General features: G+C 52.0%; 2 protein-coding genes across 2 annotated transcripts in view; one reads left to right on the forward strand and one right to left on the reverse strand.

Annotated features, from left to right (window-relative positions):
* The first annotated feature begins 430 nt into the window (after positions 1-430).
* On the forward strand, positions 431-16,968 carry ZNF276 (zinc finger protein 276). The gene is made up of 11 exons (XM_068992981.1): positions 431-647; positions 4,563-4,866; positions 5,123-5,169; positions 5,267-5,713; positions 6,573-6,651; positions 7,814-7,897; positions 12,132-12,242; positions 12,311-12,386; positions 12,529-12,646; positions 14,079-14,178; positions 14,247-16,968. Exons 1-11 carry the CDS (start codon positions 431-433, stop codon positions 14,485-14,487), a joined length of 1,824 nt encoding a protein of 607 aa, XP_068849082.1. The 3' UTR covers positions 14,488-16,968.
* FANCA (FA complementation group A) overlaps positions 14,516-17,119 on the reverse strand; it is a 36,935-nt gene continuing 34,331 nt past the window's right edge. Inside the window, exons 38-43 of the mRNA XM_068992980.1 lie at positions 16,346-16,408; positions 15,951-16,053; positions 15,518-15,593; positions 15,227-15,380; positions 15,028-15,120; positions 14,516-14,874 (exon numbers count right to left, since the gene is read on the reverse strand). Coding sequence (XP_068849081.1) covers positions 14,767-14,874; positions 15,028-15,120; positions 15,227-15,380; positions 15,518-15,593; positions 15,951-16,053; positions 16,346-16,408 — 597 coding nt within the window. The 3' untranslated portion in view covers positions 14,516-14,766. The remainder of the gene's footprint in view (positions 14,875-15,027; positions 15,121-15,226; positions 15,381-15,517; positions 15,594-15,950; positions 16,054-16,345; positions 16,409-17,119) is intronic.

Raw genomic sequence — 17,119 nt, forward strand, 5'->3', positions numbered from 1 at the left:
ACTGCGCCCCTCCCCTCCTCACTGCGCCCCTCCCCTCCTCACTGCGCCCCTCCCCTCCTCACTCTGCTCCTCCCTTTACGCTCTCCTCGCCCTCCCCTCCGCTGGTCAGCCCGCCCCATCCAGGTCTCTTCACCCTCCTTCTCCCTCCCTCGCCCCGCCCCTCCCTCATCGCCTCGCCCCCCCTTCGAGTAAGTCCAGCGAAGCCGATCGGCGGAGTGGAACGGAAACGAACGAGCACAGTCCGCCTAGCGGACGAGAGGCTCCGGACGTCCTACTAGCTAGCCGAGCGGGGCCGAGTGGGACCGAGCCGGGCCGGGCGGAGCCGAGTGGGGCGGAGCCGGGCCGGACGGAGCCGGGTGGGGCCGAGTTGGGCCGAGCCGGGTCGGACGGGGCGGAGCGCTGGGGCCGAGCTTAAGCCGTCTCCAAGGCTATGAAGCGGGACCGGCTCGGGCGCTTCCTGTCGCCCGCGGCGTCCCGGCAGCGCGGGAGCTCGGGCCGCGGCAGTTGTGGCGGAGGCCGGGCCCGGGGCCGCCCCGCCCGCAGCGGGCCCGACGTGGCCGAGGCGGCTGCTGTGGTGGCGGCGCGGCTGGGCTGGGGCCCGGCGCGGCCCTGCGGGGACACGGGCCAGGACGGCGCGGACGAGGCAGGTGGGTCCGGCCGTCGGGTCGCGAGGGGCGGCGGGTGGGGCCCCTGTGACCGTAGAGTGCCCCCGGTGGCCACCGGGACCCCGCGGGACCCCCCGGCCCAGGTGGGTCAGAAAGCGGACTAGGCCTCCCCGCTGGGAGAGGTGAGGCGGCCTCCTCGGGACGCCGCGGCTGCGCGGGGTGCTCTTTCGCAACACAGCTGACCCGTCAGCTCCCCTCAGAGCTCGCGAAGTAGTTTAATGCTCGAGTCTTGCTGTCTGTCGGGCAGGCCTGGTTTCAGTCGTGGTTTTGCCCTGTGCTTTTCGGATAATGGCTGAATCTCTCAGGGCCTCAGCTTCCTTTTTGCTAAACAGAACTAAGGATTAAGCATAGGAGTGCCTGGGACGGACTGTATGGGGGTTAATATGCACTTGGTTTTAGTGTCATGCTTTTGCCCCCTCAGAAAAGACTTCAAGCTGCTCTCCTATAATCCCGGGGCAGAGAGGCAGGGGCATCGTCTACTCCTGCAGTCAGGAGTAGAGACCCCCCGGGAAAGCAGTATGTGGACGCGACTCCTTCGCTTCTGGTCTCAGGGGAGTGGTGTGAAGAGGAATGAAGTGTCCAGCTCAGTTTATGACGGTTCCATAGCTGTGGAGGCATTTATATACTCAAACTTATTTTTTTGAGAAAAAAATTTGATGTATAGTTGGCACATAACGTGATGTTGGTTTCAGGTATACTAACATCCATCACCACTCGAAGTTAGCAGTCTTTTTCTCTTGTGATAAGAACTTTTAGGATCAACTTTTAAGAGCTCTTAGCAATTTTCAGATATACAGAAAAGTATTATATTGTAGTAACTATAGTAGTTACCATACAGTAGACAACGTCTCCAGGACGTGGTTTATAACTGGAAGTTTGCACCTTTTGATCACTGCACACCGCATTTCACTCAGGACCTCACTCCCCTTCTTTCAACCAACAATATTTTTTCTGTAATTATTAGTTCATGATTTTCTCTTTTTGAAGATTCCACATGTTAGTAACATCATGTGGTATTTATCCTACTCCATCTGACTGATTTCAGTTAGCATAATGCTGATAATGTGCATCTTTGTCATTGGAAATGGCAGAATTTTCTTGTTTTTTAATAGCTGAGTAAATATTCCATTGAGTATACCACTTTGTTTATACATTCATATATTGATAGACACTTTGGGTGTTTCCATACCTTGGGTATCATAATGCTGCAGTGTATATAGGGGTGCATGCATGTACCTTTTCCTTTTTTTTTTTTTTGACATGATTATCATGTTTATTTTACCTTTGAAACTCAAGTTTTCATTGTAAACTGAGACATAATTACAGAAAAGTGGCCCCCTTTCCCCACAAAGTGCACAAAGATTACATGGCAAGCACCCTTCTAGAGATGTTGGTAGAACATCAACCAACTATGCCCCTTCCAAGGCTGCATGTACCTTTTCAAGTTAGTTTTCATTTCCTTAGGATAAATACCGAGCAGTGGCATTGCTGGACGGTATAGTAGTTTTATTTTTAATTTTTTGAGGAACCTCTGTACTGTTTTCCATAGTGGCTGCACCAAGTTACATTCGCACTAACAGTGTACAAGGGTTCCCTTTTCTGCACATCCTCACCAACACTTGTAATTACTGGTCTCTTTGATGATGGCCATTCTGATAGGTGGAAGGTAAATGTCTCGTGGGACTTTTTTTTTTCCCTCATTGTGGTTTTGATTTGCATTTCCCTCGTGAAGTAACGTTGACCACCTTTTCATACACCTGTTGGTTATCTGCACGCCTTCTTTAGAAAGAGGTCTCTTCAGAGCCTTTGCTCATTTAAAAAATCAGATTATTTTTGTTATTGAGTTGTATGAGCTCTTTACATAGTTTGGTTATTAACCCTCTATGTGATACATAACTAGTGAATATTTTTTCCTATTCAGTAGGTTGCCTTTTCATTTTGTTGATGATTTTCTTTGCTGTGCAGAAACTTTTTAGTTTAACATAGTCCCATTTATTTATTTTTGCCTTTGTTGCATTTGCTTTTGGTGTCAATCCAAAAAATCATCTGTAAGACAGATGTCAGGGACCTAACCATTATGTTTTGTTAGATGAAAGGAGTTTTATGGTCTTTCAAGTCTTTAATCCATTTTGAGTTGAGTATGGTATAAGATGGTCTAGTTTTATTCTTTTGCATATGGCTGTCCAGTTTTCTCAACACCATTTGTTGAAGAGACTGTTCTTTCCCCCATTGTATCTTGGCTTATTTGTTGTAGATTAATTGGCTATATATATATATATATATATATGAATTTATTTCTGTATTGTCAATTTTTTTTTAACTAAACATATTTATTTAGCTGTGTTGGGTCTTAGTTGTGGCATGCAGGATCTTTGATCTTTGTTGCAGTATGTGGGATCTTTAGTTGTGGCAAGTTCCCTGACCAGGGATTGAATCTTGGCCCCTTATAATGGGAACGTGGAGTCTTAGCCGCTGGACCATCAGTAAAGTCCCTTTATGTGCCTCTGTTTATGCCAGTACTGTACTGTGTTAATTATTGTAGCTTTGTAGTATAGTTTGAAATCAGGAAGCATGATGCCTTCAACTTAGTGCTTCTTTCACAGAATTGCTTTGGCTGTTCAGGGTCTTTATTGGTTTCATATACATTTTAAGATTGTTCTATTTTTGTGAAAAATACCAATGAGATTTTGATAGGGGTTGTTTTGAATTTGTAGATGACTTTGGGGAGTGTAGACATTTTAACAGTGTCTTGTTAATTAATGTCAATTGTCTTATTATTTGATGTCAATTAATTATTCCAACCCATGGTCATGGACTACTTATTTGTGGTTTCAGTTTTTTTTGTCAGTGTCTTACAGGTGTCAGTGTACAGGTCTTTCATCTCTTTGGTTATATTTATTCATAGGTATTTTTTTTTTGATACTATTGTAAATCTGATTATTTTCTTAATTTCTAATAGTTTGTTATTAGTATGTGGAAATCAACTTATGTTTGTATATTGATTTTGTATTCTATAACTGAATTTGCTTATTCTAACAGTTTTTCTCATGGAGTCTTACAGAATTTTCTATATGTAATATTAATACACAAACAGATGGTGTTGCTTCTGTCTGTATGATTTGAGTGGTTTTTATTTTTCTTGCCTAATTGCTTTGGTCAGAATGTCCAGTACTGTGTTGAATAAAAATGGTGAGAGTGGGAATCCTTGTTTTGTTCCTGATCTTAGAAGAAAGCTTTTAGCTCTTTACCATTGAGTATGATGTTAGCCTGGGGCTTGTCATGTATGGCTCTTATTATGTGGTGGTATTTTCTATCTGTATACAGTTTATTGAGGTTTTTATCATGAATGGATATTGAATTTTGTCCATTACTTTTTCTCCATTTATTTAGAGGAGTATGATTTTTATTTTGTTAATGTGTGTCACATGAATTGATTTGGGAAGGCTGAGCCATCCTTGCCTCCCTGGAATACTTTCCAGCTGATCATTGTGCAGGATCTTTTAAATTAAGTGTTGAATTCAGTTTGCTGTTATTTTGTTGAAGGCTTGTACATCTATGTTTATTAAAAATAAATATTATTTTATTTTATTGTTGTGTCCTTGTCTGGTTTTAGTATTAGAGCAATACTGGCTTTGTTTTGGAGGCATTTAGAGTTCTTTGAAAGGATTTTCCACTCAGAAGACCCTCCACTGGCCATTCTTCCAAAAGACTATATGTTCATCTGGGACCCTGGGTCCAGAGCCCTGCCTCTGGCCCAGACCTGGACTTGTATTTAAGGGACATATCTGGGGAGGTCCCACTCCAGGAGCTGGGGCAGGGGCTGGTGGAGTGTGGATCTCACCTCACCTGGGAGCTGTGTTCTGCTTGCCTGACTTCCTGTTTCCTGTGCTTGCCCAGGAACAGCCCGGGCCCTGGCCATGGGGCACTGTCGCCTTTGTCATGGGAAGTTCTCCTCCCGGAGTCTCCGCAGCATCTCCGGCAGGGCACCTGGGGAGAGCTCAGAAAGGCCACCCCCTGGGGACCGTGTTTTCATCCGGGATTTCCAGCGCCTCCTGGGTGTGGCTGTCCACCAGGACCCAGCTCTGTCCCAGTTTGTCTGCAAGAACTGCCATGCCCAGTTCTACCAGTGCCACGGCCTCCTCACATCTTTCCTGCAGCGAGTCAATGTTCCCCCGACAGGCCGCCGGAAGCCTTGTGCAAAGTAGGTGCCCCTTCCCTCCTTTGCTGGGGGTGTGCAGGAGACCCTGTGAACAGGGCTGCATGGGCACAGGGCAGCCCGGGTGCTGGTGAGGCAGACACTCATGAGCACCAGTGGCTGGGTGTGTGGGGAGACTGACTGGAGAGCACAGGGCGGGGAGAGCCTGGTGGGTGGCCTCGGAGGAAAAGGCTCAGGCGGCACACACAGTGGCCACTGGGCCCCATGCTTGCTCTTGGTGAGCAGCCCTGCTCCTTTGCAGGGTCGGTGTCCAGCCACGGATGGGGCCGGAGGAGGGAGCGTGTGTGGGTGAGTGCGCCCCCAGGGTGGGGTGCAGGGTGGGCGGGAAGTGGGGGGACTCAGTTGCTGACTGGCCATGGGCTGGCGTCTCTCTGCCTCTCCTCAGTGGACCTGATTGCTTCGAGCCCCCAGGGCCTGCGTGGCTTGGTGGGGTGGGTGCACAGACACGCGGCCAGCTGTGGGGCCCTACCTAGCCTCCAGAGGACGCTGTCCTCCGAGTACTGTGGTGTCATCCGGGCCATGTGGGGCTGCGACCAGGGCCATGACTACACCATGGACGCCGACTCCAGCTGTGGGGCCCTCTTGCTGGACAGCGCTTTGGGTGTCAAGTGGACGTGGGACAAGGATTCAGCCCCGCGACTCCCCCAGCATCGGGGGTTCAACCCCACCGGGGCTGCCCCTCAGAGCTCCCAAGGCAGAGCAGCTGCGGCGGGGGCTGAAACCGAGACACTCCCCAGCCTCGACACAAGCCGGCTTCCTTCAGATGGTGACCCAGTGGGGCCGGGGCCGGGCCCCCCGTCTCAGCCAAGCCTCCCCCGAAGTGGGGCCCCAGGTAGGTGGCTCCTCTGGGCTATTTGACCAGTATTCCTGGTCCTGAGCCAGGTAGGGCCCTTGACAGGAAGTGGCTGTTGTGGTGGTAGCAGTGGTATGCGCAGAGGGGCCAGCGTAGTGGCCAGGGCAGCCCTGGTACTGCCTCATGTGCGTCTGACAGCAGAGAGGGGCTGAAGACCCCGTTTGAGCGCCTTCCTTTAAGGCATGCTCGCCTGCCATCCAGGCTTCCTCCAAGCCTGCTTGGGGCCAGGGCACGGAGGGAGGAAGAGCCCGGGCCTTTGTGGGGCACGAAGGCAGCTGGGGTCAGGGGTTGTCCCGAGCCAATACAGGTCACTCCCTGGGCCTGTCAGTGCCCTGTGGGGCCTGATCCCGTGGCCCTGTGTGTTGGGTGCAGCTGTTCACCAACGTGGTATTAGGAGGGCTGGGCCGGCTTCCTACCCACGTCTCTCAGCTTCCATGTGGGTGCCAGGCTGCTCCTGCGAGTGATGTTTGCCACTGGATGGTTCAGAGTGAGGCAGTGCTCATGCTGGAGGGCTTCACTGTTCTTAGAACTGCTTGGAGTTTTGAGCCATGTGCCTGCAGTACTTGGATACCAGTGATCTTTTTCAATGTTCTGAAACATCCGAGAGCGACTGGATCTGAACCTCTGAGGCAGGGCTGAGTTTGCTGCTGTTGCTACTGCTGGCAGGACATGGGGGTGGTGTGGTGGGCTTGGCTATGCAGGCCTTGTTGAGGGGGCCAGGAGGTGAGTGGATTTGGAAGCATGGGAACCCTAGGCGCCCCGTCATGCCTGTGGGGAGCACTACCGTGCAGTTCCCCTGGGGTGACAGGTGACTAGAGTCTTGTTCTTTGTTTCCCAGGGCAATTGGGTGAGAAGCAGGTTCCATCTCCAACCTCGGATGATCGGGTAAAAGACGAGTTCAGTGACCTTTCTGAGGGGTGAGAGAAGAGTGGGTTTACATAGTCTAACATTCCTCCTTGGCAATCCAACGCCACCATCCCAGGGGCTGCGGCCTGGCTCTCACTGGCCTCCCACTTTCTCTGTTGGGAGGAGGGGAGTGGTAGGGGGTGCTTAACAGGCTTCTGTTTTTGATTGGGGGCACTTCAGACCTGATAGAGCTGCACGGGGGCCCAGCCAGGTGTGGACATCACTCTGTTCAGATGGTCCTCTGGCTGCTGGCTCATCTCGGCCTCCAAGGCTGAGTTTTATGCCAACCCCAGATTTTACTAGAACAGAAGCCAGCCTCTGGCTGTTTATCATGGTGTTTGTGTTGTGGAGTGGAGGACAGACCTTCTAGAGGCAGGCAGGATACCTGTCTGCTCCTGGGGACACCCCCTTCCCGGTCGCCAAGACCAAATCTCTCAGGGTGGAGGCTGCACACCAGCTGACCTTTCCACCCTGCCTTGTACACTGTGGCTAGACCACAGATGCACTTTGTCCAAACAAGTAGAATGACAGCGTGATTTTTGGTGCCAGTGACAGATGACCCAGGTGTTGGAGGAGAACCAGTGGGTGCCAGAAATCCACCCCCACCCTGGGTCAGGAGGCTGTGGCTATCCTACAGCCACCAGCCATCCTTGGGCCTTTCTCCGTGGGGAGGGTGGCAGCCTGTAGGGGCAGCTGAGGCATGCCAGCCAGGCTGTGTGCGGACTAGCAGAGCTTACATCGTGACTCACGTTTTGGGGTAGAGATTATAGACGTGCAGATCTTTTTCAGGTCTTTGTTACCCTTTGAAATCACTGACAGCTGGCCTGTCATTTGGGCAGGTGTTTATAGTTACGGGAGTGAGGTGACATTCTAAAAGCCTGCTTCCTGCGAAGCCACCTCTTGTGAGGGTCTTCACCTCTGCCTGGGGCCCCGTAGGCTGACTCTTTCTGAGTTTGGGGTCCTGTTGTGATGAGAGGCATGGCTTACCGGGGATCCTCAGCCTGTGACCCTGGTTTGCCCTTTGTGTTAGGAGATGGTACTAGAGGATTGGGGATTTTAGGCCTTCTGAGAAGTAAAACATGTAGTGTGGGGATCCACATGGTATTAGACAGGAAGTTTCACTGCTTCCATCACCTGCTCCAGAGCATTGCTGAAGGTTCTCTTCTTTCCTAGAGATTTCCTGAGTGAAGATGAAAATGACAAGAAGCAGAACACCCAGTCCTCGGATGAGTCCTTTGAGCCGTACCCAGGAAAGAAGTAAGAGGATGGTGGTGCCATGAGCTCCCCGGGGTTTGGGGGTGTCCAGTGGGTGACCTGGAGACCTGCACCTGCCCTGGGGGCAGCGGGGACCGGACGGTGGCTTGCCCCTGTCTGCCTTGGTCAGCACACACTCTGCTTCTCGAATGGCCTGACCTCACCAGCCCAACAAAGGGTGGCTTCTGGGTGACCCAGGAGGACTTTCCCAGTTCAGCGCAGGGACCTGGCCTAGCACAGCCCTGTGAATGTGCTCCATCCACCCACCCGTGTCTGCTCTGGTGGCCTCTGGTCCCCCTGCTCGCCTTTTGCCCTCTGTGCCCAGGGCCTTGGCGACATGGCCACCTGGCCCTGCCGTTGCTCTCGGGTCTACCTCTGGCCCTGATCCCTTGTTGAGGCAGCGCACCTCCCACAGGGTTTTGTGTTCTTGCTCTGTGGGTCCTGGCAGAGGAGGCTGGTTATCACTGTGTCACCCTGGGCCCAGGAACACCCAAACACCTCCAGTTAGTAGATGCCCAGCTTGGGCCTTTGGCATAGAATGAAACCACACCATCAGCCAGGAAAGTGCAAAACAAAATGGAGAAGCAGGCACAACTTCCTTTTTCCTTTGTGGGTGGAGACAAGAGAGGCGGTGGCTCGGGAGTTCCCACTTGGGATGTGGGACTGGGTCACGGCCCTTGAGCGGGCCTGAGTGGACAGACGCTGCTGGCCAGAGGGGCGTCAGGAGGGCCAAGATGGAGGGGCCAGGTCTGCTGCAGCAGGAGCCCTTGCTCCACCCTGATCTCCATGGGCCCCTCTTATGTCCTGCTGCCAGGAGTCCTAGGGCCACTGGCATGGGGTTAGGAGAGGGAGAGGCCCTGCCCTGCTCCAGGTGGAGATGGCACGCAGGCGGCCCCCTTCCCTGGGTTTCTGGGAGGGCACACAGACACTGCAGTAGGACGGGACACACCAGCTATGTGTTCAGAAAGAAAGAAAGTGGAGTCGCTTGGTTGTGTCCGACTCTTTGCAACCCCATGGACTGCAGCCTGCCAGGCTCCTCCATCCGTGGGATTTTCCAGGCAAGAGTACTGGGGTGGGTTGCCATTTCCTTCTCCAGGGCATCTTCCCAACCCAGGGATTGAATCCAGGTCTCCCACATAGCAGGCAGACGCTTTACCGTCTGAACCACCAGGGAAGCTGCAAAGTGTTCAGAGGCTGTGGTCAGATGGAACATTTTAGTGGAAGTTGTACCTGTGGGAGGCTGGAGCTCTGGGCTCCTTCCTGATGGCCTCTTGGTGCCTCCAGCACCACAACACGAACGCCTGCTGACGTCCTAGAATAGGGCCTGGGTCCATGTGACCTTGCAGCAGATGTGCCTGCCGAGGTCCTCAGCCACGCAGACAGAAGGGGACACCAGCTGCCAGGGCTCCCACAGGAGCCTGAGCGGCCATGGGAAAGAAAAGCACCAGCAGCCCCAAGTTGGGCCTGCGAGCGCCATCTTCCCACGCCTGCAGGGACCCCAGCCCCTTGTCCTTCAGGGACGCACTGGGAGACCTGGAGGCTGCTCCTGCTCTCAAGGAGCGTGTGATGTGGTGCGAGCACTGGGCACGGCTCAGCTCTCACTAGGTGCCTGAGCTGCACAGCAGCAGAGGGTGGAGGCCAGGACCGTGGCCGGGTGGCAGAGAATAATCATAGGCAAAGAAGGGGAGGAGCAGCCTGTGCAGTTGTTGAAAAGGTTCTTGTTAATATACTGTTTGAAGAGAAAAACAACTGTTCATGTTTCTATTTGTGGTAAATTAATACACAACAAAGGTTACTGTTTTACCATTTTCTAAGCGTACAGTTCACTCCCGTTTCAGAACTTTTACAATGTTGTGCAATTGTCAGCACTGTTTCCAGACTCACCATCCCAAATGCATCCTCATGAAGCAGTGACTCCCCTGTCTGCCCCTCAGGCCCTGCCCCCTCCTAGTGTAGGTATCCATTCTGGGGACTCTGTGTCGCTTTCCTACTGGCTTCTTTCACTCAGAATAGGGTTTTTGAGATTCATCCATGTTGTGACCTGTCAGTTTGATTCCTTTCTATAAGATCCTATTAAAGGGACTTCCCTGGTGGTCTGATGGCTAGGGCGCCACATTTCCACTGCTGGGGACATGGGTTTGATCCCTGGTCGGGTTGCCATGCAGCACGGCCATGGTACGGAGGGACCACATTTTGGCTGCTGTCAATAGTGCTAGAAAGGGTGGTGTAACAGTTATCTGTTTGAGACCTGTTTTTGATTCTTTAGGTCCTACGGTACTTTTAACTTTCTGAGGAACTGCCATAGTTTTCTACAGCAGCTGCACATTCTACATTTCCTGCTGCCGATGTACAGGGGTTCTGATTTCTACACATCCTTACCAGACCTTGTTATTTTAGGTCCTGCTAGTGGATGTTAAGTAGTATATCATTGTCATTTTGATTTGCATTTCCCTAGTGATAGTGTTGTTGAGTAGCTTTTCATGTTTGTATCATCTTGGGGAAATGTCCATCCAAGTTCTTTGCCTGTGTTTTAACTAAGTTGTTTGGTTTTTTTGCCACTGAACTATAGAATATATTTTCCCCTTTTTTCACTGTCTTGAAGTCCAGTGTTCCTATTTTTACTTTTTTAGTTTACTGTGCTTTTGGTGTCATATTCAGGAGAAACCATTACCAAGTCTAAGGTCATGGAAGATTTACCCATAAGAGTTTCAGTTTTCACTTAGATTTAGGTCTTGGATCCATTTGAGTTATTTCTGTGTATGGTGTGAGGTGTAGATTAAGCCCCACTCTTTTGCATGTGGATATGTGATTGTCCCAGCACCTTCTGTTGAACAGACTGTCCTTTCCCTAGTGAGTGGTCTTGGCACCTTTGTCAAGTCAGTTGATTGTACTTGCAGGGGTTTATTTCTGGTCTCTCAGTTCCTTGGTATGTATGTCTGTCTTTATGCCAGTACCATGCTGCTTTGATTACCGTAGCTTTGTAGTAAATTTTGGAATCAGAAAGTGTGAATCCTTCAGCTTTGTTGTCTTTCAAACTTGTGTGGCTGTTCAGTGTCCTTTGAAGTTCCATGTGAAACTTAGGATTTTTTTTCTACTTTGTGAAAAAACAGAATTTTCATAGGGATTGAATGTATAGACTGCTTTGGGGGATTATTGCCATCTTCACACTTTTAAGTTTTCCAGTTCATGAACATGTGTTTCTACTTGCTCAGGTCTTAATTTTCACAGCGTTTTCATAGTTTTATGTACCAGTCTTTAATTTTTTAAGTTTACTCCTAAGTATCTTATTTCTTTTGATGCTATTAAAAATGAATAGTTAATTACCTTTTTTTGACTATTCATTTCAAGTGTGTAGGAACAGGACTGGGTTCTAATGTGTTGATTTTTCCACCCTGCAACTTTGCTCAATTTTTCTGTGTAGGTTCTTTAAGGTTTTCTACATAGAACATCATGGCATCGTGAATAGAGGTAATTTTCTTTCCTGTTAATTTAGATGCCTTTTCTTTTTCTTTGCCTAATGGCTCTGGCTAGGACTTTCAGTACTGTGTCGAGAACTGGTGAAAGTGGGCATCTCTGTCTTGCTCCTGATACTCGAGGAAAAGCTTTCAGTTGTGACCATCGAGGATTGTATCAGCAGTGCCTTGTCTTTATGGCCCTAGAAGTTGCCTTCTGTTCCTGACAGATTTCCTTACATTCCTGGATCTAAGAAGAGGTGTGCATGTCTTTTTAAAACTTTGAAGGATACCAAGGGGGAAGCTGCTCTGTCTGGCCTGGTCCTCAGGGCCCTGTGAGACTGGCTGAGGTGCACAACCCCATGCTTGGAGGACAAGGTCCCCACTGCCTAGGGTCTGCGGTGGGGGGACAGCAGCAGGTGTAGAGCTCCCCCTGGTTGCTGAGGGTCTCCAGGCAGGTTCTAGGAGAGTGGATCTGGGTCTTCTTTCTAGCTTTCCCCACTGCAGTATTTTCCCTGGTATCTCCAAAGTTGTGTTTTTGGTGTTGATGACAGGGAGTAACACTTGGCCCTGAAGGCCCACTCCTGGCAGAGCAGGGACTCCACCTCCCCACAGTCTTTCTAGTTCTGGTGGGCAAGTGTCAGTGTGAAAGCCAGGTGGTCAGTATGGGGACTGGAGGTTAGCTCTGGAGATCTGAGGAAACCACCTCAGTGTTTAAAGAAAAATGAACACTGTGTATGCAAAAGATCAGAAACATTACTGACCAGTGTTGTCTTTTCCTCCAGGGTGTCTGGTAGGAAGAGTGAAAGCAAGGAAGCCAAGAAGTCAGAAGAACCAAAAATCCGAAAGAAACCTGGGCCTAAGCCGGGCTGGAAGGGCAAGCCACGGTGTGAGAGGTGAGGGGCTGGAGCGGGGGTTGCGCAGCCTGTGGGGGCCGTGGCTCCACGTGTGCTCTGCATTGCAGGGAGGAACTGCCCACCATCTACAAGTGTCCGCACCAGGGCTGCACAGCTGTGTACCGCGGGGCCGACGGCATGAAGGTGAGGGGCCTCCCAGGAGAGTGCACCCCCAGCTCTGCTGACAGGGCCTGGTTGGGTCTGTGCCTCCGCTGGGAGGAGGCACGCACGCTGGTCCAGGGTGTTGGCCAGGCTGGGGTACTCATGCCCCTGGTCCCTCCCACAGAAGCATGTCAAGGAGCACCATGAAGAGGTCCGGGAGAGGCCCTGCCCACACCCCGGCTGCAATAAGGTGTTCATGATCGACCGCTACCTGCAGCGCCACGTCAAGCTCATCCACACAGGTGTGTCCCCTCCCCTGCAGATGGGGCTCCAGGGAACTGACACAGAAGAAACCCTGGTGCTGTCCTGTGAGTTTATTGTGGTCTGTTTTAACATCATCATGTGTGTTAGTTCGGAAAAGGCAATGGCAACCCACTCCAGTACTCTTGCCTGGAAAATCCCATGGATGAAGGAGCCTGGTAGGCTGCAGTCCATGGGGTCCCTAAGAGTTGGGCATGACTGAGCGACTTCACTTTCACTTTTTGCTTTAATGCGTTGGAGAAGGAAATGGCAACCCACTCCAGTGTTCTTGCCTGGAGGATCCCAGGGACAGCAGAGCCTGGTGGGCTGCCGTCTGTGGGGTCGCACAGAGTCGGATGCGACTGAAGCGACTTACAGCAGCAGCAGCAGCAGTGTGTTAGCCACTCAGTTGTGTCTGACTCTTTGCAACCCCATGGACTATAGCCCACCAGGCTCCTTTGTCCGTGGGATTCTGCAGGCAAGAGTACTGGAATGGGTCGCCATTTTCTTCTCCATTTACATCATTACTGGAAGAAAATGATATGTGCTTTTCAGATTATAAAACTGACCCAAATTTATGGTAGCAGCTGGTGGGAAAAGCACAGGGAAGGTGGCGCCCCAGTGCTCACCGCCATCAGTGTGTGATGTTACTACCCCTTCTCTCTGAACACGCGTCCACGACCTTGGACTCATGTGTGCCTATGTTCGTGATTGCTGGTTCTGCCCAGAAGGCAGCTCTCCCGACCCTCCACCCCCATGTCCAGATAGTCCATCCTAAACGATATTTTTCCTCTGTTGACCTTTGTACAAATGATTGACTTCTTCACTCCGATTTGCCCACTTAATGGCTGGCTCACAGTCTCTCAGTTTCACACCATTTCATGCTTTGAGTGTTCTTGTCTGTTACTCCTGACACAGTAATTCCCTGGTGTCGGGTCAAGCCATTGTAACTCAGTCGGACCACAGTCGTCGTGATCATGAGCAGTTTTTATTTTCAGCACAGAACAGTCTAGACCTCACACTGTCAGGACGATTGCTCCTAGTCATGCAGGAGCCTGCCTGTGCGGCTGTGTCACGTATTGGTAGATGCGCAGTGATGTAGGAGAGAAGCATGTGGTGTTGCTCCAGGTGCATGGCTGGGGGTGTGATGTTCAAGTTTTGTTGAAAGGCTCTTTTAAGACTGACTGCCACAGTGGGTACCCCTGTGGTGGGCCCAGCATGGGGACAGTCCCTAGAGTAGCAGTAGCTGTAATCAGTCATCTGTGAAACTGCACCGATTGGGCTCCCTCTAAGAATTGGTGCTCCAGAAAATAGGAGGTTTAGGGAAACATGCTGCAGCCAAGTGGGTCAGAGCTGTGTCACCTGTGAGTCAGGTGCTTGAGCACCAAAGGGACAGTGTCAGGGCCTGTGGGTCACTCCCTGTCTGGTCCCCAGAGGTGCGGAACTACATCTGCGATGAATGTGGACAGACCTTCAAGCAGCGGAAGCACCTCCTGGTCCACCAGATGCGCCATTCGGGAGCCAAGCCTCTGCAGTAAGTGGGGGGTGGTGGCCCTCCCGCTGGCAGCACCCTGGCCCTGGCTCACTGGCCCCATCCCATAGGTGTGAGGTCTGCGGGTTCCAGTGCCGGCAGCGGGCATCCCTGAAGTACCACATGACCAAGCACAAGGCTGAGACAGAGCTGGACTTTGCCTGTGACCAATGTGGCCGGCGGTTTGAGAAGGCACACAACCTCAACGTGCACATGTCCATGGTGCACCCGCTGACGCAGACCCCAGACCAGGCCCCGGAGGCCCCACCCAGGCCCGCAGCAGGGCAGGTGGTGAAGGCTGAGCCCACCTGAGGGCCTGGCTGCCCTGAGCACAGGTGGTGACTGGTTCAGGCCTGTGCGCAGAGTGGTGCCCTGATGCGCCCCCACTCTGCGTGCTGGGCGGCGATGGTTCAGTCTGCGGCTCGCAGGATCTTGTGGCCTCTGCTCTGGGACCAGCAGTTTCTTCTCCTATAACCAGAGTGACTTGGGCCAGATGCAGATTTTAGAGAACTGATTCCTCTTTACCCACTAAAGCAATTGAGATTTGTAACCCACTTCCGAGGAGCTGGGCAGTGCCCTGTGCAGGTCAGGTCAGAAGAGTTGGGGCTCCTGGGAGAGATCGGGGTCCAGCACAGCCTGCCGCCTGCTCAGGAGGGCGGCACTCACTTCCGGGTCACAATCTCCACTCACAGCCAGCAGCTGCAACAAAGCCCACATGCTGGGCCCATTCTGCCCCCATCCCTCCTGGGCCTGGATGCTGGATGCCGGCTTTCCCCAAGGCGTCCAGCATCCTCATGTCACACAGTGACATGGACCTAAACATAGCCACCTCGGTGAGCACCTGGGCGTTACCTCTGCCACGTGCAAGAAGCTCCTTTCTGGGCACCGAGGTATCAGTTGCAGCAGAAACAGACGGGCATTTGTTATCAGGCTTATGGGGTCACCCTAGAAAGAAGATGGGCAGTGCCAAGGTCAGGGTGCCCAGAGCTGTGAACTGTGCCAGGAGCGTCACCCCAGCCTGTCTGAAGATGGGGCCTGGCCCTGCACCTGCCTGAGTTGGGAGCTCCCCACCATGGGCCACAGTCCAGACTGCACTGGTCTCCCCAGCCACAAAGAGGCCAACAAGCTTCAGGTACATGTTGAGAGCAACGTGCAGGAAGGCATCTTCTTTGAGGAGGGCATCCTCGTCAAAGTAGGGAAGGAGGCTGAAGGCAGACACAGGTGTCAAGTGACCTGACCTCACACGTCTGACTGGGGCTGGTGGCAGGCAGCAGGGGCACAGGCTCTCCGTCTTGAAGGACCCCTGCTGTTCCTCCCCTGACCTCCAGGCCCTGAGGGTTACCTGTAGAAGGCGACCGGCAGCAGCCTGACCTGGTGGTCGGGGGCCAGGCCAAGGAGGGTGCGCCCCAGGGGGACATCTGTAAAACCAAGGGGCTTGTCAGCAGTGCGGGGCCCTTCCATAGTGTCAGGGTCTCCACGAGTTGTGTGCCTGCTGACCCAGGGGTGGCAACCTCATGCCACAGACTAGGGGGTGGGGGCTGGGTCCCTGAAATCGTCAGGGCTCCACTAAATTATTAAATGAGTCTGTATACTTAACCAAGCACATAAAGTTGCAAAAATGAGTTTTTAAAGTGAGCCCCAAGGAGGGCTCCTGTGTAACCATTTGAAAGTTGGTTCTGAAGAGAAGGACTAAGGAGTCGGCTGCGGTCTGACCTGCTCCCGCCAGAGGGCTAGGAGCCAGCACAGACATGGCTGGCAGCCTCCGGATCTCTCACCCGCCTCCGTCAGCTGAAAGACCAGCAGCCAGGAAATCCTCCTCCTCTGCAGACACCCCAAGATCTCCGCACAGATGTCCAGAGCCCTCAGGGAGCCAATGGCCTGTGACCCACAGAAGAACAGAACTCAAAGGTGACAGTGGGCAAGGAGGGGCTGTCTACCTGGGGCCCTGCGCAGACCCTCAGGGTGCAGGGTCTGAAGGGAGACCCCACAGGGCAGGCCCATGGCCTGGGGTTTTCTCTCCTGAGAAAGCTTTTGCCCCAAAGGTACCACACCTCCCCTGCTCAAGAGACCTAACTTAGGAGGTCTGCGGAGAAATGGGGATCCATGGTTTCAAGTGCCCTGGGGGCAGGGGCTCGCCACCCTGTCCAGTGTGGGAGAGGGTCTGACATACCTGTGGAGTCAGATATGAAGAGAGCAGGCCCATCAAGGAAAAGAAAAACAGGGAAACGAACAGCTACAAATAAAAACACATCCACTCACAACATAAGACTACCTGTATTCTGTTCCCTGAGAGTATAAGTAAAAAAAATTCCTCACTGATTGAGTGTTTATAGGCCTAGGTTAGAAATCTTTGGGGGGATTTTTGCAGGAATAAAATTTGTAGTCGCTCTTACAGAATTTAATGGGTTATAAACAATTACTGCTTGGGGACCCATCTCTGTGGGTCTGTAAGGGGACAGTGGTCTGGAAGATACGGAGCCACTAAAAGCCTTCCAACAAAAACAGCCTGAAAAGTCTAAGAACAGATGCTCCCTGGGACTCTGTTACTTGAAATTATAATCACTCAAACCCCACAGCTCAGCAGTTGTTGTCAGGCAGGTGTGTACAACCTGAGCTGCTGGGGAGCTCTGGGTTTTAGAGAACTAGGGGTTCAACTGGGTGTACCATGGCGGCTCCCAGTGGGGACACCAGCCTGCCTTCTGAGCAGCCCTCCATCCAGCCCTGGTCTCAGCGAGCAGCTGAATGGGGTACAGGTACCTTGATGAGTGCCAGTCGGCCCTAACTGCCCCCACCTGGGGATTATGGGGAGAATAAACAGGTCAAATAAAAGCAGTTGAGAGTTATAAGTCTTATCAAACCTGTACACCCAGGAAGGTTTGCTTCCAAATAAAGTCAGAAGGACCCCAAACACTTGTGTGTCCTTGAAAAGCACTGTGTTAGATGA

The sequence above is a fragment of the Capricornis sumatraensis genome, chromosome 20 (assembly GCF_032405125.1).
Source record: "Capricornis sumatraensis isolate serow.1 chromosome 20, serow.2, whole genome shotgun sequence".
NCBI classification, from domain to species: Eukaryota; Metazoa; Chordata; class Mammalia; order Artiodactyla; family Bovidae; genus Capricornis; species Capricornis sumatraensis.